This window comes from Nicotiana tomentosiformis, chromosome 4 (genome assembly GCF_000390325.3).
Source record: "Nicotiana tomentosiformis chromosome 4, ASM39032v3, whole genome shotgun sequence".
Taxonomy (NCBI): Eukaryota; Viridiplantae; Streptophyta; class Magnoliopsida; order Solanales; family Solanaceae; genus Nicotiana; species Nicotiana tomentosiformis.
Genome location: NC_090815.1, coordinates 43,280,045 through 43,305,606, shown reverse-complemented (window position 1 = coordinate 43,305,606; position 25,562 = coordinate 43,280,045). Strand labels below are relative to the sequence as shown.

The window sequence follows — 25,562 nt, the reverse complement described above, 5'->3', positions numbered from 1 at the left end:
CTTTGGTGAACGATGGTAGGGTAAGGTCTTGTCCTCGGGGGTATCAACGGGGAGGGGGGTAAGAGGGCTAAGGGAGCTACTAGGCTGAGAGTGGGTCTTGGAACATAAGAACTTTGACTAGAAAATCTGTAGAGTTAACGAAGATTCTCGAGAAAAAGAAGATTAATATAGCTTGTGTACATGAGACTAGGTGGATAGGAGATAAGGTGCGGGATGCGGGCAGTTTTAAACTTTGGTATTCTGGGAGAGTGGGGGGCAGGAACGGGGTAGGTATCTTGGTTGATAAGGACCTTCGTAAGCTAGTGGTGGAGGTTAGGTGGGTGAATGACAGACTGATAACTATTAAGCTAGTTGTTTGAGGTTTTACTTTGAACATAATCAGTGCGTACGCACCCCAAGCATGCTTGGATGAGAAAGTCAAGAGGCATTTTTGGGAGGATTTGGATGAGATGGTGTGTGGTATCCCGCATACCGATAAGCTTTTCATAAGAAGAGATTTCAACGACCACATTGGAGCGACGTTTGGGGGGTATGATGATGTGCATAATGGCTTTGGTTTTGGAGATAGAAACGGAGGAGGAACGTCTCTGCTGGACTTTGCTAGAGCATTTGATTTGTTGATAGAAAACTCGAGTTTCTCGAAGAGGAGGAAGCACTTGGTCACCTTCCGGAGTTCGGTGCCCGAGACTCAGATTGATTATTTACTCTGTAGGAAGTCCGATAGAGGTCTTTGCACGGATTGCAAGGTCATCTCGAGTGAGAACCTCTCGACCCTTCATAGGCTTCTGGTCATGGACCTTGAGATCATGAGGAAGAGGGCAATGTATAGCCAATATAAGATAGAGTGGGGATCCTTGGCGGAAGCTAAAACGCAGGAGTTGGGGGTCAAGCTGGTGACTATGGGGGTTTGGAGGAGTAGTAGGGACGCAAACGCTATGTGGACCACGACTGCGCAGTACATTAGGGAAGCTGCGAGAGAGGTATTATGGATCTCAAGGGGTTACTCTGGCGGTCACAAGGGAGACTGGTGGTGGAATGGAGAGGTTCAAGGAAATGTGGAAACCAAGAAAGCAGCGTATCTGAAGCTAGTGGAAAGTGTAGGTGAGGAGGAGAAGAGGGCGAATATGGAGCATTATAAGTCGGCTAAGAAAGAGGCAAAGCTAGCAGTTACCGCGGCCAAGACTGCAGCTTTTAGTCGTTTCTATGAGGAATTCGAGGGTCGAGGTGGGGATAAGTGGTTGTTCAGGTTATCCAAGGCGCGAGAAAGGAAGACGCGTGACTTGGACCAGTGAAGTGCATCAAGGACGAAGAAGGTAGAGTTTTGTTGGATAATGGGCTAATCCATCGGAGATGGCAGACCTACTTTCATAGTCTCTTAAACGAGGAGGGAGACATGAGCATTGTACTATGTGATTTGGAACTCTCTGGGAGCCGCTGTGACTTTGGGTACTGTAGGCGGATTAGAGTTGATGAAATTGAGGGGGCTATACGTAAGATGAGCAGAGGCAAAGCGACCGGGCCGGATGACATCCCAGTGATGTTTTAGAAGAGTGCGGGCAAGGCAGGCTTGAAGTAACTCACTAGATTATTTAATGTCATTTTTAGAACGAATAAGATGCCCGAAGAGTGGAGGTGGAGCACGATGGTTCCTGTATACAAGAATAAGGGTGATATCCAAAATTGCAATAACTATTGGGGTATCAAGCTGCTTAGCCATAGTATGAAAGTCTAGGAGAGAGTGGTAGAACTAAGGGTGAGAAGGAGTGTGTCTATTTTCGAGAACCAGTTTGGGTTTATGCTGGGGCATTCGACTACAGAAGTCATCCACCTTGTTAGGAGATTGATGGAGCATTATAGCGAGAGAAAAAAGTACTTGAATATGGTGTTCATCGAATTAGAAAAGGCGTACGATAAAGTTCCGAGGGAGGTTTTGTGGCGATGTTTGGAGGCTAGAGGTGTACGTTTTACATACGTTAGGTTGATTAAGGATATTTATGATGGAGTAAAGACCCGAGTAAGGACGGTGGGTGAGGACTCGAACCATTTTTCGGTTATGATGGGGTTGCATCAGGGGTCGACACTCGGCCCTTTTTTGTTTGCTCTGGTGATGGACGTACTGACGCGCCACATCCAAGGGGAGGTTCCGTGGTGTATGCTATTTGCATATGATATTGTATTGATCGACGAGACGCGAGACGGTGTGAACGCAGAGTTAGAGGTACGGAGGCAAACTCTGGAATCTAAAGGTTTCAAGTTGAGCAGGTCCAAGACAGAATACTTAGAGTGTAATTTCAGTGGCGAGACTCAAGGAGGGGAAGGGGAGGTGAGGCTGAACTCGCAGGTCATCCCTAGGAGAGGGAGTTTTAAGTACCTTGGGTCTATTATTCAGGTGGATGAGAAAATTGATGAAGACGTCACATATCGTATTGGCGCGGGATGGATGAAATGGGGACTCGTTTTCGGCGTTTTGTGTGACAAAAAGGTGCCACCGAAACTTAAGGGTAAGTTATACAGAGTGGTGGTCGGATCAACGATGTTGTATGAGGCTGAGTGTTGGCCATTCAAGATCGCTCATATCCAGAAGATGAATGTAGCAGAGATGAGGATGTTGTGATGGATGTGCGGGTACACCAGGTTAGATAGAATTAGAAATGAGGTTATTCATGACAAGGTGGTATGACCCCTATTGAGGACAAGATGCGGGAAGCGTGACTTAGATGATTTGGTCATGTGAGGAGGAGGAGCACAGACGCCCCAGTGAGGAGGTGTGAGAGGTTGACATTGGAGGGCCTACGAAGAGGTAGAGGTAGGCCTAAGAAGAGGTGGAGAGAGGTGATTAGACAAGACATATCGCAACTTCAGCTGACTGAGGGCATGACCCTTGATAGGAAGGTATGGAGACAAGACAATAGTATTGACGCATTTATGACTAACCGTTGTTTTCTTTCATTGTTGATCACCTTATTGTCTTATTCTTTTTATTCTGCTTTTATATGACTTTTTGGTACCGTCCCTTATCTATATTTTCATTATTGTGGTGCTTATACTTTCCTGAGCCGAGGGTCTATTGGAAACAACCTCTCTATTCTCGCCAGGTAGGGGTAAAGTTTACGTATACACTACCCTCCTCATACCCTACGGTGTGGGATAATATTAGGTATGTTGTTATTATTTTTGTTATTGTTGTTGTTGCTGTTTGTTGTATTCAATGATGTATGGAGTATGGTTGAAATGGATTTCCTTGCATATTTAGTGACATGCAGTATGGTTGAAATGGATTTCCTTGCATTTTTAATGTCACTTCTTGCTGACTCAGTTACATTTAGTGTCTGGTATGTCTAGTTCCAAACACCTTCAATATTATTGGCTTGTCGCACCCAAGGATATGACATAGTAGTTAATGAAGCAGACCGAGGACCATAAATCTTGGTTAGAGTTACTTGTTACCTATGCTAGTGGAAGATACCACTTCGGTGGAAAAATTGAGGTGAGTGCAAGCTGAGCTGCTTGTCACCACCTCATAAAAAAAGAAAACATCATTCACTTGTTATCATTTGTCTCTGTTTAACAGTTATGGCAGCCTAAATCCTAAATACTCTGGTTTATTAACAGAGGGGCATCTAGTCAATACAAAACTCTGTTCAAATGGTGGTCAATGCTTGTTGAACATATAATCATATATATGACAGCATGAATACCCCAGCGTAAAGCTAATTGCATAATGAGAACCTATGACAACCAGTGAAATCACTACTAAAAATTCTGCAAAAACCGACCAAGGTTGACCGACCAACTTTGGTCGATCAAAAAACCGACCAAAATTGGTCGGTTTTTCAAAAAAAAATTTTTTTAATATTTTTTTTTTACGAAACCGATCAACTTTGGTCGGTTTTCTTTGGCGCAAAAATGCGGGAAACTATTTTTGAGTCCCGCGAAATTTATGTTTCAAGAAACCGACCAACTTTGGTCGGTTTTTCAATTAAAATAAATAAAAATTAATATTAAAAAAAAGACCAAAATTGGTCGGTTAATTCGGCGGATCATTTAAAAAAACCGACCAACTTTGGTCGGTAATTTTACTTTTTAATAAAACCGACCAACTTTGGTCGATTATTTTCGTGCGAAAATACAATTAAAGAGTATAAATCAAATCAAAGGCAATCTTAAAATAAAATGTACCAATGGTCTAGTGGTAGAATAATATCCTGCCACAGTACAGACCCCGTTTCGATTCCCAGATGGTGAATCTTTTTATTACATAATTAAAATACCGACCAACTTTGGTCGGAAAAAACCGACCAACTTTGATCGGAAAAAACCGACCAACTTTGGTCGGTTTTTTCGCAATATTTTTTTTTTTTGAATTTAATTGACCGACCAAAGTTGGTCGGTAATTTCCGACCAACTTTGGTCGGTATTCCTTTCCGACCACAAAAATACCGTCCACACATAAATGGTCGCGTTTTGGTCGATTTTTGGCCATTACCGACCAACGTTGGTCGGTTTTTTTGGTCGGGTTTTACCGAATTTCTAGTAGTGAATATGAAGTTGCTTCTTGTCCAAAATGAGTTCTTAATAAAATGTGGTGCAAAATTTTGTTGCTGCTCAGCATCACCTGCTCAGCATACTTACTTTCTCAAAGTAAAATAAAATTATGTAGCTGCTCAGCGCTGGGATTTCCAGAGAAGTTAAAATCTTCTGTTGTTTATTTAGTGCATTCCCTTGAGGACTATGATGTTTCCTCAGGAATCGCTAATGGACTATTTTCTGGAGTTTCTGCTAAGGCATTTCTGAAAGACAGCAAGAAATGGAAGAAACATGCAAGCGCTTATAATAATATCAACAAACTCATTGACGCACCACAACGTTATGGACATGAATGCATGACTTAGGAGGTTTTGTTGTGTAATGCATGTTATGCCAATAATAGCCAAGAAAAATACATTGGAAGTTATCTATGATTGAGGACTATAATCACTTAAATGGTGGAATTATGAACTTTTGAGCATAGATTGATTAGTTTATGTAATTTTTGACTAGCTTCGAGTTGTTTGGCGTCAAATTTGGAGGTTTGAGAGCGTTCTTGAATTGGGAAGTAGGCTTTGAGATGAGTTAAGTCTCCTTTCTAACCTTGTAAGAGGTAATTAACTCCATAGGTGAATTAAATATAAATGTGTACCTATTTGTGGGGGCTACGTACGTACGAGGTGACGAGAGTCCGTATGTAGCTACTATTATGCTATCGTCTGGGTAGCTCAGGAATCGTATCATGCCTTATTCGAAATGTGTGTGCCCTTACTTACTAATTCAATTACTCTAATCATGTTAAAATTTGACAAAAGAATTTGAAAAAGGGCTAAGTTCACCTATTTAAAGAATTTATTAGAATACTTGATTGTAAATGGAAATTCGTGTTTCCTTAAAAATAATTGCTATTTGTGGATCAGGTCGAGCGCCTCAGTAGTAAATAAATGCATCTATGGTTCGCGTCGTTTGACCCTCCGGCAGTGCACAATTTAATATTATGTTGGACCGGGCCATACGCCCTCGGCATAATTGTGCATGTTAATTATTTGGAACTCTCCGTGATTTATATTGTTAAATGCCTTGAAATGTAAGTTATTAAATGATATGACTGAAATTGAGATTTTAATTATGAAAGAAGAACTTATCTCTTCCCGTTATTGAACTGTCAGTATTATTCATGATATTCATACTTAGCATAACACTTTAATTACATTATTGTTGGCCCTAGTAAGTGTCAAGTCGATCCCTCATCACTACTTCTTCGAGGTTAGGCGGGATACTTACTGGGTGCATATTATTTATGTACTCATACTACGCTTTTGTACTTAATTGTACAGGATCTGAGGCTGGTGCATCTAGTCACCCGTCCGGCACGCATACCTGATCTTGGACCGAGACTTCACGGTGAGCTGCCCCCTACTGAGCTGCTCAGCAGCATGCCGAAGTTTCTCTTTTGTTTTTATCTGTCTATTATGTTTCAGACAGTAGGATAGTCATCTTTTCTATATTCTACTAGTTGCCCACACACTTGTGACACTATATCTTGGCACGTATTAGTAGACTTTGATTTTTGGGTTGTAATTCAATAGTTATAACTTCTTTTAGATGTTTCCGTTTGTTTGCTTTAAAAATTCTTTATTTATCAAATACTTTAAATATAAGTAAAGCTAAATGTTGGAATTTCTTAATAAACAAAAACAAATGAGAAATCACTAAGTTGTTCATTGTTGGCTTGTCCAGCAACGGTGCTGGACGCCATCACAGCCTGACATGGAGTTGGGTCGTGACATCGGCATAATTTGTGCGTAATAATTCTTGGAGTCCAATTATAATTGATATTGTTTCATTTCCTTGAGAGATTAATTTGTTAAATGATGGAAATTAATTTGAGATTTACTATCAGTGAAAGAATTATTTATTTATTTCTTGTTATTGAGTTTTCAGCTGTATTTACATAATCCATGCTTAATTATAATTTCGGTATTTTATTATTAGCCCATAGTAAGTGTCGAAGTCGACCCCTCGTCACTACTTCTTCGAGGTTAGACTAGATACTTATTGGGTACACGTGTTTTATGTACTCATGCTACACTTGTTGCATATCTTGTACAGGTACATATATGTCTAGTATTCTTATGGGCGCAGAGGCGTGGCTATTGCGGGGACTTAGGTGAGCTGCATCCCATGTTACGTATCCGTAACACACAGAGTCTCCATCACAGTTATTTACATTCTCCTGTCTAATTTGTATTCCAGACAGATGATGTATTTTATCATATTTCCTAGTTGATGCTCATGCACTTGTGACACCGAATTTTGGGGTTTCCTATTGACTGTTTAGTATGGTAGTTCATGTAATTATAATTGTTTCACCCTGTAAATTCTATTTCATACTATTTAGTTAATGGAAATTATGATTTCAAAAGGAATAAAAATGAGTAATTAAGTGGATCAATCATCGTTGGCTTGCCTGACGGCGGTGTTAGGCGCCATCACGACCTAGGATAAGTGTTTGTCAAGTGTGCAAATAGAATAATACGGTATCTCAGGATTATGAATTCCCCAACTTCCACGGTAGGAAACAGTGGTTGAGAAAGGTTAGTAAAGTTCTATTTTTGTTAGTCTGCAACTTGCCTAATATGATCAACTTACATCATTCATATAATTACCACGTTCTCTCCTCAACTTGTCATATAATTACAATTACTACCGAGGGTTAGAGGTTAGTGCCAAAGGATTGTTAACTTGTTAGGAAGCCTCACGTGAGGTCGTACAATGGGAGATAAGATAAAATTTCTTCATCTGTCTCAATACATATAACGACGTTTGAATAACGCATTATTTAAGATATTAACTTCACTTATATCTATTACAATATTATAAGATAAAATACAAAAAATAATGGAGTAAAAAGAAAAAAGTAGTTTTACAGAGAACAACGTATAAAAGCCTAAAATTTGTATAATTTTACGTATTTAAATTTTTAAAATGATAAAAGTTAACTAAAATATAATATCATCAAATATTTTGTGAAGCCCCAAAACGAAAAATATTGTATATATAAATTGAAACGTAATAAAATCATGCGCATTCTGTATTGCATGGTCCACACCTCTTTAGCCAAGCTGCCGCACATGAACCTTATGAAACCCCTAGTTTTGTCAAGCTACGAAATGGTCCACCAAGGGGTACTGCATCTTGTAAATTGAAATGTCATTTATTATTATTTTTTAATTATTTTTTAATTTTTAAAATTTCATTGATCTTCATATACCGAATTAGACATTTGCTGACAAGAAGCTGTCAAGTGACGTGCTTAGTGGATACGACTTTCAGGCATCAAAGATTGTCCTGTAAAATCCTACTTAATATTTTTATTTTTGTTTAATCATTTGGTATCAAAATTTTGATGGACTGATTAATTTGGATTAACACCGGATAATCCTACAGGGGAAGTAAAACACTCCAATAACAAAAGGATATCCATTCTAGTAAAGCCTAATGTTGAAATTACTGCCTTTTGAGTAATTAATTTTGTAACCTTACCTCTTGATTTGTTAATTGCACACACTAGTCAGAGCTCGCCAGATACCACACTAAATTTCTATTTCATATGAAATGTTTTGCTATATCTCAAGTATCAGCAGATACCTAGCATGCTACGTAAAAATCATAAGTTATATAGAAAGAGATTGATAATTTCAACAATTTAAAGAGTCAAACCATTGAAACTTAGAGTAGAATGTCTTGTTTTTTATATTAAACTATCACAGTTAATGACTACTGTTGTTTAACTGTATTTGTAAAACAATTATGGAGAAGATAAAATAACATAAATGTAAATGAAACAGAATTTAATCCGAGCCCACTGAATTCACAGTGTTTCCTTAAGGAATTTAATCCCCTCCTAGTACCCAAGGTTGTGGATTATTTCCTCCCAGGATGGAACGAATTACACACTGGTGTAGCGATACTTCAAACACCAATATTTCAGCAAACACAAAATCGGTAGCAAATCACACTTACTGATGCTTTGTTTGTAGTTAAAACAATGCAGAAGAAAGGAGGAGAAGTCAGAAATTCGTATGAAAAATCTGAAAGAGTGGACTGGTATTTATAGGTACAAACTGTTCTTCTGAAGAGGTGCAAACTGTTTTGTAAATGTCTTTTACAAAAAGTGAAGGGCATATACTATTACGTTTGGATTTAATATTAATATTCCGTTTACAAAAAATCGGATATTTATGTTAATAAATTTGGTATTGGTATTGGTATCCGTAGCCATAGCAGAAGCCGAGACAACTACAACTGGAATATGTAGATTAAAGTAAGTCATTGATCTCTACTCGTTATAAGTCAAACGACATCATATAGAATAAAACTAATTAAAGGCAGGATGAAAATAGTCCAATGGATCTCTATACTCGTTGTAAATTCACCTATGATGCAGCAAAGTTACGTACGCCTAATAGATGAAAAGAAAGTAACAGAATGACAGATGATAAAATATTTAATTATAATTAACAATGGTTGGGCAAAGAAGCATCAGCTCTTGAAATGGATGGATAGAAACCAATAATACTATCCAAAACTTGCCATATATATATGTATGACATAGCTGATACTAGCCAGTCTAAATAGAGAGAGAGAGCGTCTCTCCTACACTACTGGCCTAGTGGCCAAACGCTAATTAAATATAACTACTAATGTAGTTGCATGTCTCTTGCAAAACTTTGGAATCCAAAATAACAAGATGGAATTAAAGTGAAGTACAAAATAGAGGTAGCAGTTGAAATTAGTATGCTTCTAATAATGGCAATTATTGTCACATAAGTAAACTTCTAATAATAGCAGCTTGAGCACTATCACTCTCAGTAGAATCCAAAAGCACCGATAATCGTTCACTTAGGTCTTCCACTTCTCTGTGTAAACTTCTTATGTAGTTACATGTCTCTTGCAACACTGTGGAAGCTGTAACCTGCTTCAAACCAAATGGTAAGATAAAAGTTATAATTATTCACGTGATCATATACTAACTAATTAAACCTTTTATTTAATTAACATAAGCTCAAATAATGCATGTAAACAAATGTGAGTACTCTACCAAGAAATATAATGAAGTGACAAAGAGTCCTATAAATGTGACTAGCAAGAAATATTATGAAGTGACAAAGAGTCCTACACCACATGCTGCAACAGAGTATTAAATGAGGGCTTGTGGGCATGAGAATATGACCCTCAAACTTATCCCTAAAAAGAAAACGAAGGCCACATAAAATATGAATGGCTTCATGAAAATGTGTTCATTTGTGCACACACAACATGGATATAGTAAGTAATTGAAGACAACAAATGACCAATGTGGAGTAAATATAGCTAACAAATATTCGGATTTAATTATATACATGACAATACCAATTTTTTGAACGATCAGTGTAACTATGTTAGTTACTAGTTTTATCAGGTTAGCAATATTTAATACGTACTATAGAGATTTATTTATGTTATCTTATAAGCGACATAATTGTGTATTACACCAGTCAATACATAGAACTTAAATTCAAAAATATATATTCATGGTACCTTGTCAGAACGCCTATTGCGGATTTCAGGTATAAGCAGTTGTAACTTAGATACCAGATCGGCAATTTGATCATCGCTTATTCTTGAAACTCCTGACTGTCTCGAACGTAATCTTCGGCTTGACATTGTCAGGGGAACTGAGAAGGAACTCACAATTCAAACAATAAACCAGAACGGAAAGAGTTTGTGATTAAGCTGTCAGAGAGAAGTTATAATAGAATCTCGAGTGAATATTGTGTGAGTTCTGTTGAGTGGGAGTTTAAAAAGAGCAGAGGATAGTAACTATTTCATAGACAAGTTATGGACAAAGAGATATGGGAACCATAAAGAAGAGTAAGAGAAAAACACTAAGCAAGAAGTGTTGGAGGTGAAGATCAATAGACAAGTGCATGGGAGAAAACTGTGGGCTATTCTTGTTTTTATAGTAAGTTTGAAATATATAGAGAGGAAATAGAAGGAATCGGTGAAAGAGAATAAGGAGGCTAGGGTAGGCTGGATGGGTTGGTGGATTATTAGAAAATATGATTCATGATTTTGAGTAGAGGTTGATTTAGAATTTAAATAATATTTAAGGAATTCAATCATTAAAATTTTTATTATTGAACTTTAGCTATGTTATCCACATATATATATATATATATATATATATATATATATATATATATATATATATATATATATATATATATATATATATATATATACTTCATATCAAAAGTTATGAGGTCCGTTGAACCTATTAAATATATGTTCATCTGCCTCTGTCCGTTGGTATAAAAGTTATTGTAGCCATTGTTTTTTTGTAATAATAAACTTAATTTTAGTATAATTATGCGCGGAGTAACATATATAAAGATATGTGTATGTATACGTGTATATATGTCGAATTGAACATAGATTTGCTTATAATTGTTAGGTTCACAAGGCGATAGTGGAAGGGGAGGACTTAGTTTTGGACAATCCTAATTAACTGTTAGGATTGAGTTAGGTTTAAATTTCAATTTCTAAGACTTATTCTAATTTTTGGTTTACCCGATTTCATGTCACATATTATATTGTCCACGCTTCATTTGTCAGATTTGGTGTGGGGGTGTTACATTCAAATATTAGTAGTTGATGGAGAACTTGGTCTCTTAACTTATATGATTTTGAGCGGTTCTCAGCTCATGAGTTAGATTTTGGATTAAATTAGATCCAAGATTCATTTTCTGATCAATACTTATATTGTTTTTACTTTATTGTGGGTTAAAGGGTAGGAGAAGGAACGCGTTGATGTCCTTCTCCATATGTCTCCTAAACTAGAGGTTAGTTTACGAAGTCAAGTAGGGGAAGAAGGCTAATAGAAAATTTGCCCTTGTTTATCTGCCAATTTTGGGGCCTCTTGTGTCAGTAGCAGCACGCAAGCCCATGTTATCTTATTATCTCCCTGTCATTTTAATATAACAACAAAGACCACTTTAGTCTCTATACCTTCCCCCACCCCACCCCACCCCACCCCAACTACGGGTATATAAAATTAATTCTATTAACATACTATAAGAAATAGTATCTGTATTTGAATTCATTTACATTTTTTGTTTTATGATGACTTGATGATGATTTGAAAGAGATGTGAATCATATCCATGACAACGAGGTTGGAGTAGAGTAGTGCAGCTATGTGTAGAACTAGGGGATGTACCATTTAAGATATTCACGTAACTTAATAGCTTTGATCCAAATCTTGTATCCGCAGAGGCACAGCCACAATGTCGGCTGCTGGTTCGGTCGAATTCAGTAACTTTGGTTCAAATCATGTTTTTATCTTAAAATTTTATTAAATATGTATAAATTATTAATTTAGAACCCAATAATTTAAAAGGATTAAGATCCCGAACCCATAAGCTTGAAGTTCTCATTTCGCCTCTATGTATACATCTTAAAAAGTTTCATTTAATATGTGCAAATTATAAATTAAGAACCCAATAACTCAAAAGAATTAAAATCTAAAATTAGTACACATCAAATCATGAATCCGCCTCTAGAGCTCCCTCCGTGGAATAATTTTCTTCCATTAACTCTTGGCTCTTGCTTAGTAATGTCAGCCGATGATCATTAAACCCTTCTTTCTTTACCTAACTTCAGCAGGACAAACCCAATCAATGGTTCTGGCGTAGAAGAAGTAATTGGACAGACTCTCTTTTTCTGATGACGATGATTTTGATGATGATATAGGTGAATATGGATATTCGACAAGAAGAATAGAGGACAAATAAAATAAAGAAAAGAAAACAAAAGATAAAAGAAGATTATAACTTGTATTCTTTCCATGAACAAGAAAGGGATTCCAAGTTAACCTCTCAAAGAAAAATGAAGTCTAGCTAGGAGTGACATTCTCTAGACCTTTCCAACTTATCATATCTAAGTCATAAAAGGTTTTGTTTCATCCATCACTTAGTTAAACTGCAGAAGTCTTCCAATTTGCATTGTTATAAGCTTCATTTGTTTGGAACTCAGAGGTTTTCCTCTTTCTCTTGAGATTCATTTATTGCTTTTAGTTTAATAAATTTTAACCACCTTAAGGTGGGTAATAAAAAGATTTAACATTTCACCATTAGACGAAAAATAGCAGATCTTCACCTTGTTTAATCTAGGAAGATAGTCCCTCGGTTTCAATTTCTTTGGATGTCACGGCCCAAAATCTCACCACAGGCGTCGTGATAGCACCTAGTCTCTAAGACTAGGTAAGCCGATTTCAATTACATTTTGAAGCTATTTCTTTTAAAACTAACAACGGAAATAATTACAATATACAACCTCCCAAGACTGGTAGTACTGAGTCACGAACTCTAACTGAATACATGGAATGATCACGAGTACCGAATATACAATACTGTTTGATTACAAATTAACAGTACAATGAAATAAAAAGATTCCAAGGGACTGCGACGACTAAGCAGCACTACCTTGAATCCTTACGATCTCGCTTTAACTCTGCTCAAGTCCGATGTCTCCAATACCTTGCTCTGCACAAAAATGTGCAGAAGTGTAGTATGAGTACATCACTGTCGGTACCCAGTAAGTATCAAGACTAACCTCAGTGGAGTAGAGACGAGGTGCAATCAAGACACTCACTAGTCTAATAACCTGTGCAATATAATATACAAAATAATAGGAAACAAATAACAATAAGGACAACATAAAACAACCAGTGATGTGCACAGTAAGACAATAAAATCACCATTAATATCGCTCAACAATTGATAAATATATTTATACCCAGTTAAATCAAGTTCTTCAATTAAATATCTTTCACACATAATTCTTACGAATAAAACTCTTTTTCAAATATAATTTCCTCAAATAAACATCTTTCGAATATAAAATTCTTTCAATAAATATCTTCAATTATAATTTTCTTAAATAAATATCTTTCAAATACAATTCTTTCATATAATTCTTTTTGAATAAAAATCCTTCCAAATAAATATTTTGAATATAATTCTTTCAATTAAAAGTCACCATGTGACACCTCATTTCAAAATCATAAAAACACGGGTCTCAGCCCATTTTCATATTTTTCGTAAACACGGGTCTCAGGCCATTTTTCATGTTTCCACGGCACCTCGTGTCCATAATTAAATCATCATATTTTTCCGGCACATCGTGCCCTCATTTCATATCACAACTACACGGACAACTCATGTGCCAAATATCATTATCATTTCATTACAGCATCTCGTGCCCACATTTCATATCTCAACTGCACGGACAATTCACGTGCCAAATATCCTCATTATTTACTCACGACACCTCATGCCCACATTTCATTTTATAATCTGCCTGGCCATAGCCACAGGCTCTCAATTTCACCATAAATCAGATTGTTATCAATTTACCAACAATAAGATAAATTACACAAGGTATAAAAATAAATACAAGAAAATCACAACATCACATGAAAATCATCAAAACCACAACCCCACATCATCACATATCGTCCATGATAATAGCCACCTTTATCGCTCCTATTGCCACCCTTATCGCTCCTATAGCCACCCTTATCGCTCCGATTGCCACCCTTATCGCTCCTATAGCCACCCTTATCGCTCCGCCCAGACAATATCAATAGCCACTCTTATCGCTCCTATTGCTACCCTTATCGATCCGCCCAGACAATATTCCAACAATACAATAACAGTGAAATGCCACCCTTATACCCACATAATATCAACGGTGAAATGACACCCTTATCTCCTCAAAATAATAATTCACACAATACAACAATTTACACGACAAGTTATCACGGCAACATAATAAAATCACTACACATTACAGTTTGCTCAATGGCCATAACAAATTCTAAGAATATAACAAAATCAATTAATTTCACAACAAAATAGCCAAAAGCTCCACACAATATGTACAACACCCAAAAACAACCAATAGAGATAGAAACTATTCAACATAAAGCAAAGTCTTCATTAAATTCAAATTTTTAATAATTATATAAACACCTCTTCTTAAGCTCATTTAATTAATTATTTGCAGAGAAAAAATCCATAATGAAATTCAATTCCAATAATTATCAAACTAACAAATTCACGGAATTACATAAATAATCAAGTAACAATCACATCAAATTATCATATAACAATAGATTTAACAACAACAAACCAACAATTACCCAATTTATCACATAATATGCTCAAGACTTTAACTCAATAAACATTTACACATATAAGCCGAGTACGTACTCGTCACCTCGCGTACACGGCTTTTCACATTTCACAAATAGCACATAAGACTTGATGCCCAAGGGGTAATTCCCCCACTCGAGGTTAAGCAAGACACTTACCTCTTTGAAGTTATGCCGATATTCCAAAATCGCCTTCTTGCTTGAATTGACCTCCGGACCGCTCAAATCTATCCAAATTAATTGTATAACTTCATTAAAATTTATCGAAAATAATTTCGGATAATAATTCGTCGACTTAAAATTTTATTCCAAAAAGTCAACAAAAGTCAACGCAGGACCCGACTCTCGGAACCCGACATAATTTTCATAAAATTCAAACACCCATTCCGATACGAGTTCAACCATACCAATTTTATCGAATTCCAATAACAAATCGACCTCCAAATCTTAAATTTAAACCAAGAGGGTTTTCTAAATTTTTCAACCCAATTCACTAATTTAGTGATAAAAACAACAATAGATTCATGTAATTTAATCAAAATCAAGTTAGAAATTCTTACCCCCAATGTTTTCCTTAAAAAACTCTCAAAAAATCGGCTCACCCGAGCTTCTTTGGTCCAAAAATGGAAGAATGACACGAATTTGGACTTTATTCTGCTGTCCAGGGGTTTGTTCTTCGCGTTCGCGATGAACAAATTCTTCAAAAGTCATTTTCAAACTCTTCTTAGACAGCCTCTAATGGTCATAACATTTTGTATAAAACTCCAAATGATGAATGGTTTGACTTTCTGAAAACTAGACTCCAAGAGCTATAACTTTCATTTGTTGCTCATCTTCCACTTCCTTGTAGATTACGAGATATAAGCTTTCAAAGTCAGCCCTATGCAACAGAGATTTCCAAACTCTTCCCGGACAGGGGATGTTTATTGGTTGTTGATTTAAAATTTAAATTTTATGGGTTTAAACTTTAAGGCTATTAGTATTTAACTTATTATATTTTTTAAATATGGATTCATATTTACTATTACTTACACTTTTAGTAAATTTTTATGCATTATTTATGCTCCACAATTAAAGTACTAGGTTCATGAATGTGGTGTCACAATACTGCATCCGCCTCTAGTGTATATATTTATCTTGATGAGTTGAGCTCACATTGGACTAAATAGAAATACTGGACTAGTGGAAGGAAAAAAAAGAAAGAAATTACATGACATGATAGGGATGTGTTGCACCTTTTCTCGGCGAACTTCCTGTATAGTTTTTGGGGACAAGATGAATTTCCTGTATAGTTGTTGCACCAAGATAATTTTTCCTTTTTCCTTTTGAAGTTTTTTTTATATCTTTAACAGAATAATGAAAGACTCAACTGAATATTAGAATTCATACAATGCCAATTTTTTTTGTGGAAGGATCATTTTTTTAAAATTACGTAAGAGAATCGAGAAATAAGGAAAATAATGGATGGTAGAAATCGAACTCAAATGTATTGTTGTTTACCCGTAAAAAAATATAGTTGAATTTGTTACATGATTAATAAACAAGCGAATTGATTTGATCCAAAAAATGATAAAGAGACAAGATTAATATTGAGATTAGCAATTGAAATTGAAGAAGATGACGAGCCTAGCTCCGAACACAGTATCTCCGAGAGCAAAAGCGAACATAACGATAAAGTGCAAATAAAGTTGTTGAATTGAGAGCAAACATAATAAAATAAAGCTTTTGTGTGCAGAATATTTCATCCCCTTGCAATGGCTGCTGGGCCTGCTATTTATAACTCTTCCTAGGGAAACAAGATCCTAGTATCAAGCTCTTTTTAAATGGTAACAAAAGAGTCATTAATGAACGTGATGACAGGTTATGAATGCAAATATTCTCTGCAATGGTCGCTCATTTAATATTAGTGAATATTCCCTCATTGAATGATATCCGATGGAAAACCCTTGGTCTTTTTTTGTTAACTATGCTCCCTTCGGGATTTACCCTATGTCGATTACATTCGTTATATCTGGTATTGGTTCTTCCCTGACTTGCCCTTTGCCTATTTCTGGTTTCACGTATCATGTTACTATTCGACCACCCGTTATAAACCAATTTTACCCCATACAGATAGTCCCCTTACTTTTCGGTGACATATCTTAGTGTTACCGAAAAGTTGGCGAAGATTTCTTTCTTGGCGGAAAAATTCCTGAACAGACTCTGAAGCTTGAAAGGACGCAAGTTTTCTCGCATTTAATACCCCGAACACGTATTTCCCCACCATTCAGCAAATATTTTCGCCGGTTTTTGAGGTAATCATGACCACGATTTTTGCTATCTATAACTTTCGTGCTACTTAACATTTTTACTTCTTCACTTTTACAACTTTCAAAAGCCTTTCTTCATCTTTGCATCTTCTTCAACTTTCTCATCAAAAGTTTTACTGAACTTTTTTTACCATAGCTTCTTTCTCTGTCTTCTTCGGAAACACTAATCTTCTCTTCGGTGGAGGCCCAAAGAAAAATAAGGACAAGGAAGTTGATGTCGATTCTGATCCTCCCACTATTAGCACCATCATACCACATCATCTTAGCACCGCTAACGCCTTTCAAGAGAAGGCTCCTTCTGCATCTTCACTGACTCGGCCATTTAGTAGGCATCCCTCCTCTATTCGCCCTTCTAGTATCCCAACTATGAAGGAGGACTGCAACTGACCCAATTTTGAAATCCTCGTCCTGGATATGGTAGAACAGGTTACCTTCACTAAGGAGGGATTTATGTATGTCTGTACATATCCCTTTACTTTGGGTCCATTTTTCCTAGAGTCGAGTGAAGGGATTGACCAAATAATTTTGGAGTTTTGCCACCGGTATCTGGTATGCTTAACACAAGTAGGCCCATCTATATGGCAGAAGGTGGCTTGCCTTCGCCAACTGAGCATGGAGACCGGGGAAACCCTAACCCTTGCATACATAATGAACTTTTACTCTACCAAAATTTTTCGTAGGGGAGTAATAAACTTTAGCAAGCATGGTCACAACGCTCTCCTCACCAGCATAAATGATGAAAACAATCACGGATAGATGGAACGATCCTTTGTCGTTGCTACCAGGGACATCGTCCCGGCCACAACTCTAACTTTTCCCGAGTCGTGGAATCACTTTCGTAAGTTTTCGGTCATTCACTTCCTTCCTTCATGAAAAGATTGTTTCATGTTGTTACTGATTTTTTTGTTTCTTTTGTCTCAGCCACCTGATGGGAACCATCCCGTGTTTAAGGTCTGGACCAGTGGGTTCAGAAAATTCTGGAAATCATGACTCCAGAATCCGGCCAGTGGAAAGAAATGTCCCCCAAATACGGGCGAAAGGCCAAGCACCATGGTAAGTTAAAACATCCTTTATTTTACCCCTGTTCGAACATAAGAAATCTTTTACGAACAAACTGCTAACACTGTGTTTTGGTCCAATACGAGACTTCCAAGGGGCTCTGTCACCTGCCACGAGGTTGACGTCTTGGTTGACCCCGAGGAGGCCAGGAGGGTATTAGAAAATGTCCTTGCCCGGAGCATAGCTCGTGGATATACCCGAGCCTCCGGTGAGGGTGCTTCCTCTCGGAGTCCCCAGCCTGAGATCAAGAAACCAAAGAGATGGCGCTCCTCCTCGACTGGGATTTAAGAGAAGAGAGCAAAGAAGACGCAATCCAAGCCGACCACTATGGTCCTTGTCGATGAAGGGGAAGCCAGTGGTGAAGAAGCTCCCCTTCAAAGGAGAAAAAGATCTTCACTAGCTCAATCAGATGCTCAACCGGGAGCACTTCAAAACCTAACATCGGATGAAGTTGAGGCACTTTTGGGCGAGACGGGATTGATCGAGAATGTTGATTCTTGTTTTCCGACCTTTTTTGTTGCCTCCGGTCCAAGGAGTTCAGACCCTGAGCCTCTTCTGCCTCCGACCACTGAGCCAATAACAATCAACAGTTCTTCTACCACCGTTGCTTCTTCACCTTCCATACCGATGGGTCCACGCCCATTGACACTAGTTGCTCCTTCGCCACCAGCAACAACTACGTCTCCTTCACCGGTACCACCTGACCAAGAAAGGGGTGCTTCTCCTCCCCGGTCTCCCGACCACGGGAATTTGGGGCATAATTATTCAACACCTTCTCCAGATCCTCGAGGGAGGAGAAGTGCTACTCTTTCGATTTCGAAAGAGTGCCATCTTTTGTCCAAGCCGGTGGAGCTTGCGAATTATCCGAAGTCGTTGGCTTCAGAGAAAGATTAGAAGAAAATGCGCTCCTTTTCTGGAGAGTTCCTGATAAATAATGCCATGCATAGCGCGACGTACGTACAGTACTAGTTTCCTCATATCTTCTTTTCTATTCACATGCCGCAATGGAAATCCTGACTTTAATATTCTATTTTATAGGCCAACTTTCTTTTTTTTGAAGGCCTGCAAAGGTTGATCCTCGATAAGAAAGGACTTGCTTCTGAGCGGGATCAACTTTTGGCCGAAAGGAACCAATTTGCTGCGCGCCTCCCAGTGTTAGAGGCAAAAGCTGTTGAGATGGGCGAGCTTGAGGCTCGGTTTCAGCAGAGCGAACAAGATAAAAGGCCCACATCTAAGAAGCTTCTCAATTACACAAAAAACTTCAAGAGGCTAAGGCTAAGTGGGTCAAGCGCCATGACGTTGTGCTTGATGGTGCCGAGCGCGAGTCTGCCTTCGAGGAGCAGATCAATAATTTGAAGGCAGACTTAAGCTCTAAAATTGAGGAGGCCAATGTTGCCGAGGAAAAGAGGGACCGAATGAAAGAGAGGCTTAAGAAGTCCATGGACCTATGAATTTTGAGCTCGACACCCGCCTCCATGCTATGAAGTCCGAAAGGGAAGAGCTTCAAGCCAAAATCAATAAATTCCAGGCCAAACTCCAAGGCCAAGAGGATTCCCTTGACTTCAAGAAGACATATTCCATATATCATATGAAGAGGAAGACCTTGGAGGAGGCCAAATCGGGCATCGCCAACATAGACGATTATATTGCCCATGCCCAGGAACTGGATTTATCTACTCGTCAAAATCTTCCTGTTCTGCCCACTGCGACTCAATTCTCGAGTACTGGTTCCAAGCACTAGTTTTGAGTACTCAAGAACTGAAGGGGATACTGAAGAAGATAAAGGCGCTGAACCCGGAGCGTATCCGCCTTCCTCTACCGGGGGAATTGTAGATCCATCTCCCCCTTCGGGTTCCGGCGGCGATGATGTATAATTGTTTTTTTGAATCTTCTAATTATGTCAAGCTTTTCACCGAGTTTGACACTTTGATAAATAAATAAATTTTTTTTTGCTTAAGTGTTGCACAAAAATATTTCTTTTATATTTAGTCGATTAGACCTTCGAGTTTTTTAATCCGATAGCTTTTGATTCCAGGCATAAACGCTTCCGGAATCTACCCTTTACTACGAGGGTTCCATAATAAAGGGCCCTTATGTTTATGGTGCTCTTGAAGAGGACATCTCTTGTTCATTCCGGCAGAAGCATTTGAAGTTTTAGTTAACTTTCAAACGATAAAATTTACTCATTATTTGGACAAGAAATAAGATAAAAATAAAAGGACTTTATTTTATTCTTTCTATCTTTAAAATTACATAAGCATAAATGTTGCTAACTTGTACAACTTATTTCTACGGAGTTGATCATGCAGTCCCCAATCCTGATGAAACATTGATCCCGACTCTTGCAGTCCACGATTTTCGTGGCATTCCTGGTGCCGTATCGGATATTATTCCCTCTAGTATTCAAATGCGAAGAATGCGAATTCAAACACTGAAAGTCTTGTTTCAACGGTGGAAACAACTTGTGAATGGCTAAATAATCCTTTCTCTATTGATGGAAGGCAAAGCTTGCCATCGAAGAAAAGATTATTTAACCATCCACATAGTCGTTCGCCATCGATGTGAAAATGTTACTGCCTTGATATCTAAAGGTATTTCCTTTGCCGATGTCACTCCCTTCATAGTATGGTTTTTGTTGATACCTCGTTAAAAACCTTTCCAGAAAAACTCTATTGGGACAAAAACTGGTCGAAGGGAAAACAAAGTGCAGCGTGTACTTTCAGCATTGGTAGGATCCATCAGCAGTAATACCTTTTAATTGCAGTCATGTTCTAATTGTTGGGTAATTTGACTCCATCTTGATTTTCCAACTTGTACGACCCTTTACCGATGATACCTGAAACTCGATAAGGGCCTTCCCATATTGGTCCTAGCTTCCCGGTATTGACTTCCCGAGTGCTCTGAGTCACCTTTCTCAAAACCAAGCCTCCTACCTTGAAGTAGCGGAGATTGGCCCTGCGATTGTAATGTCTTTCCATCCTTTGCTTTTGAGCAACCATCCTTACATATACCAAGTCCCTGTATTCGTCGAGCAAGTCCAACCTTACCAGCAATGCTTCATTGTTTGCTTTTTCGTTTGTTCGAGAAAACCTTAAAGTCGGCTCTCCCACTTCCACCGGTATCAGTGCTTCCGTGCCACACACGAGAGAGAAAGGTATTTCTCCTGTGCTTGACTTTGCTATTGTTCGGTATGCCCATAACACTCCCAGTAACTCATCGGGCCATTTTCCCTTAGCATCTTCTAACTTCTTTTTCAGGTTCTGAATGATTACCTTGTTGGTTGATTTTGCCTGTCCGTTAGATCTTGGATGGTACGGTGAAGATGTAATTCTCTTGATTTTCAATCCTTCCAAAAATTTTGTGACTTTCGAACCTATGAACTGCGGCACGTTGTCATAAGCAATTTCCTTTAGAATTTCGAATCGGCAGATTATGTAGTCCCATATGAAGTCGACCACTTCGTGTTCACTGATATTTTGGTAAGGGCCTACTTCAACCCATTTAGTGAAGTAGTTAGTTAAAACTAAAAACAATCTTACATTTCCAGGACCCTATGGTAGAGGATCAACTATGTCCATTCCCATTTTCATGAATGGCCATGGGGACAACACCGAACGCAAGAGTTCTGTTGGTTGGTGCACTAACTACGCATGGCGTTGACACTTGTCGCATTTCTCAACGAACGTCTTTGCGTCCCGTTTCATCCGAGGCCAATAGTAACCTACTGTCACGCCTTGACCTCGAGGAGCGTGACTGGCGCTCAACTAAGATACCCCGACCGAGAAAGCCTATACAATACCTTCTACCCAACTTGTGCATGATTAAAGAAAAGATACATTTATATCATTAATTAAACATCATGAGGTCATGTGAATAACACTAGTTCACTTCCATTAGTTACGTCATTAACAAGTTCTCAAAACAGTACACTATACATTCGTAGTTAAAGTGGGACAAATGATACAATTACAACAAGTTTATTTCAACCTTCCCAAAACAGGATACAACCCACACTATGTCTACAGAGCCTCTAATAGAAACAAAAGAGTAATACAATAATGCCGGCAACAAAGCCCCGGCATACCTCAATACATTATGTGCATGGAACAAGAAATACATGAACCCGAAATGAAGTGGGGCGCACCAAGTCAGCTGAGGAAGGGGGTGTCCTGCTATCACTGATCAGTACCACCTGCTATGGAACTACCTGCATCCATTAAAGATGCAGCGCCTCCGGCAAAACGGACGTTAGTACATGTCGAATAATATTAGTACGAAAACCAAACATATGCAAGGACTTGGAATTACACGATGGATATGATGAATCATGGTAAAAATAAAAGTCTTAGATAGCCATAAAAGTCAAAAAAGATTTATTAAGAACATCCAATAACACATATATATTTCAAGTCGGGAATCCTCTATAACTACTTTTACACAAAGCGGCCTTGCCGCCTGACCTGAATGTATGGGGGTGGAGGTGTAATCACAATACCAAAAACTCTACACAAAGCGGCCCCGTTGCCTCTCCCCAATGTATGCAGGTGAAGGTGTATTCTCAATACCATAACTATACACAAAGTGGCCACGCCGCCTCACCCCAACGTATGTGGGTGGAGGTGTAATCACAATACCACAACTCTACACAAAGCGGCCCCGCCGCCTCACCCCAATGTATGCGGGTTAAGGTGTAACCACAATGCCACAACTCGAGTTCCCAAAATGTTAATAATATGTACAAAAGAGTTCCCATCTAATCAACTATTTGGCACCTTTGGCCGTAGCAAGTGTAAATTCATAAAGTATCATCATATGAGAAATGTAATCACACTGATTTCATACAAGATGTTCTTCCCAAAGGGGTATAACATGATTAAGTCAAAAATAGAGAATCATTAATACACGAGGGTTCTAACACGTTATGCCAATTGGGCATCAATTCTACTAGTTTGAATACCCCTCATCAACAACGTTTCAAGTTCGACTACATATGATAGAATTTTACAAGGATTCAGGAATTCCGATACTAGAACAAGAGTTTAGCCTTCATACCTCGAAAGAGCTTTTTGTAGTGCCACAATAATGTCCCAACACTCCTAACGATGCAAATCTATAGAGGAGGGGAGAATTACAAGCATGATTAGAGAAATTCGTATGTCAAGGGCTGTCACAACTATGACCCATCCTTTCCCTCAACTAATTCAACAATGAAATCACACAAGATTGTTCAACAACTTTCCCACAATCCCTATTAGCTCATGCATGTGATAAATCTACCTTTATCACCCATAATCAACCCCAAACCCGAAATTGAAGAATTGGGGAAAGAAATTCTTACCTCTTTGAAGCCCTAGCAAGTTCCTTTCGATGAAATCCCAAGGTTCGATCAAGGTAGAGTGGTGCAATCCTTAACCCTCCCTTTCCTCTCTCTAGAATAGTTCTCTCATCTCTTTAAAATGACCAGTGATCCCCCAAAAATGAACCCTTAGGCTAGATAAACGAAATGGGGGTCGGGTTATAAAATTAGAAAAATAAAGCCCCGACGCAGATCTGCGGTCGCATATGCGACCGCATAATACTTCTACGGCCCGCAAAATGGGTCGCAAAATGGCCCTCCTGAGTTGAGCACTTCTGCCACACTCTGCGACTGATATGCGTTCCACAGATTTGTTATGCGGTTGCATAATGCGCCGCAGGACTTCCTTTTGAAAACTTTCGTGCTGGGTCTGCGATGGGTTATGCGGCCCGAAAAATTATTATGCGGCCCAAAAAATGATTATGCGGCTGCATAATGGACCGAATAGTGGCCCAAACATTTGCCCATATTTTTGTCTCACTCTGCGGCAGATCTGTGACTGCATATCAGTTCTGCGACCGCAAAATGGACCGCAGAAATGCCCTGCACTTCCAAAATTTTACTTCATCTCCCCAACGCGCTGTTCAACCCAAAAAGTACATAAGTCTACTTCGGCACCACAAAACCCCGGGTTTTTGGTAAGATTTTACGGGGCCTTACACTTTCCCTGATCAACTTTATAACTAACGAGTCTGCACCAGAATGGTTCTCGCAAACCACTTCGTGGACTTCCCTTATCACATAATCTGCCTCCGAGGCCCCCAGATACCGGGACAATGGTCCTTGGTATTATCTTCTGTATAACAGCCCATCTACATGGCAGTAACGAGCTACTTTGGTTCATAGTCCCCGAAACGCCTTCGGGTCTTCGGGTAATTTTCCATGCCGAAGATACTCGGCGAACTCATTCCTCCAGTCCCAGACTAAGTTGGTTGAATTGACTTCGCAGTAACTGTTCACATCCAATACGGAATGTAGAAGTTGAATGACAGTACCGGAGTTAGATCCTTTCATCTTCGTGGATGACCCCAAATTAGCTAATGTTTCTGCTTCCACATTTTCTTCCCTTGAAATGTGGATGATTGACCATTATCTGAACCATGCGAGCAACACCTGGAACTTGTTCAGATATTTTTGTATGCGTTCTTCCTTTATGTCGAAAATCCCGTACACTTGGTTTACTACCAGCTGGGAATCACATTTAACTTCGATGACCTCAGAGCCTAGTCCCTGGGCTAGCTTTAGACCTGCAACCAAAGCCTTATACTCGACTTCATTTTTAGTTAACGAAGTAGTTTCAATAGCCTGCCTCAAGGTTTCCCCCGAGGGCATGATTAGAACTATCCTGAGATCGAACCTTTTTACATTGGACGCATCCGTAAACAAGGTCCAAACTCCGGATACTGTTTTCGGCACCAACACTGCTTCCTTAGAATCCAAGGGTATTAACTCGAGACTAAAATCGGCCACAAAGTCAGCCAAAACTTGTGACTTGAGCGTAGTCCTTGGCTTGTACTCAATGTCGAATTCACTAATTTCGACTGCCCATTTAGCCAAATAGCCTGACAACTCAGGCTTATGAAGGACATTCTTTAAGGGAATTTTTGTCACAACGGCTATCAGGTGGCATTGAAAATAAGGCCTAAGCTTTCGAGAGGCAACTACGAGAGATAAGGCCAATTTTTCGAGGTGTGGATAACGGGTTTCCACTACTGATAATATTTTACTAACGTAATAAATAGGAAAGTGCGTACCTTCCTCCTCTCGAACCAAAAAGGTACTTATTTCTACTTTCGAGACCGCTAAGTATATTAACAACTGCTCGTCTTCCACCGATTTTGACAGTATCGAGGGGTTAGACAAGTATCTTTTTAGGTCTTTAAGTGCTTGTTGGCATTCCGGAGTCCATGCAATACCGCTCCTCTTTTTCAAAAGCGAAAAGAAGTGATAACACTTTTCTGAGGATCTTGAGATGAATCTGCCTAGAGATGCTAACCTCCCGGTCAGCCTATGTACTTTCTTCACACTCGTTAATTGGTCCGGAATGTCTT

At 38.6% G+C, this 25,562-nt stretch overlaps 2 protein-coding genes and 1 long non-coding RNA gene across 3 annotated transcripts; 2 read left to right on the top strand and 1 right to left on the bottom strand.

The window, feature by feature from the left end:
• The first annotated feature begins 449 nt into the window (after positions 1 to 449).
• On the top strand, positions 450 to 1,292 carry LOC138909580 (uncharacterized). Its single transcript, XM_070200787.1, has one exon. The coding sequence runs from the start codon at positions 450 to 452 to the stop codon at positions 1,290 to 1,292; it is 843 nt and encodes a 280-aa protein (XP_070056888.1).
• A 2,253-nt stretch (positions 1,293 to 3,545) lies between these two features.
• LOC138908946 (uncharacterized) lies at positions 3,546 to 4,633 on the top strand. Its single transcript, XR_011415374.1, has 2 exons — positions 3,546 to 3,741; positions 4,535 to 4,633. It is a non-coding gene; the product is annotated as an uncharacterized lncRNA (long non-coding RNA).
• Positions 4,634 to 9,259: 4,626 nt separating this feature from the next.
• Positions 9,260 to 10,586, bottom strand: LOC104113665 (transcription factor PRE6-like). Its single transcript, XM_009623905.4, has 2 exons — positions 10,111 to 10,586; positions 9,260 to 9,505 (listed from the first exon to the last, which is right to left on the bottom strand). The coding sequence occupies exons 1-2, from the start codon at positions 10,234 to 10,236 to the stop codon at positions 9,353 to 9,355; spliced, it is 279 nt and encodes a 92-aa protein (XP_009622200.1). The 5' UTR covers positions 10,237 to 10,586; the 3' UTR covers positions 9,260 to 9,352.
• Positions 10,587 to 25,562: the final 14,976 nt, after the last annotated feature.

Excerpts from the sequence above, each read along its gene's own strand:
- LOC138909580 (XM_070200787.1), top strand. The coding sequence starts at position 450 with ATGGTGTGTGGTATCCCGCATACCGATAAGCTTTTCATAAGAAGAGAT.
- LOC104113665 (XM_009623905.4), bottom strand. The coding sequence starts at position 10,236 with ATGTCAAGCCGAAGATTACGTTCGAGACAGTCAGGAGTTTCAAGAATA. Across the intron at positions 9,506-10,110 it reads GCAATAGGCGTTCTGACAAG|GTTACAGCTTCCACAGTGTT; the intron begins GTACCATGAATA and ends GGTTTGAAGCAG.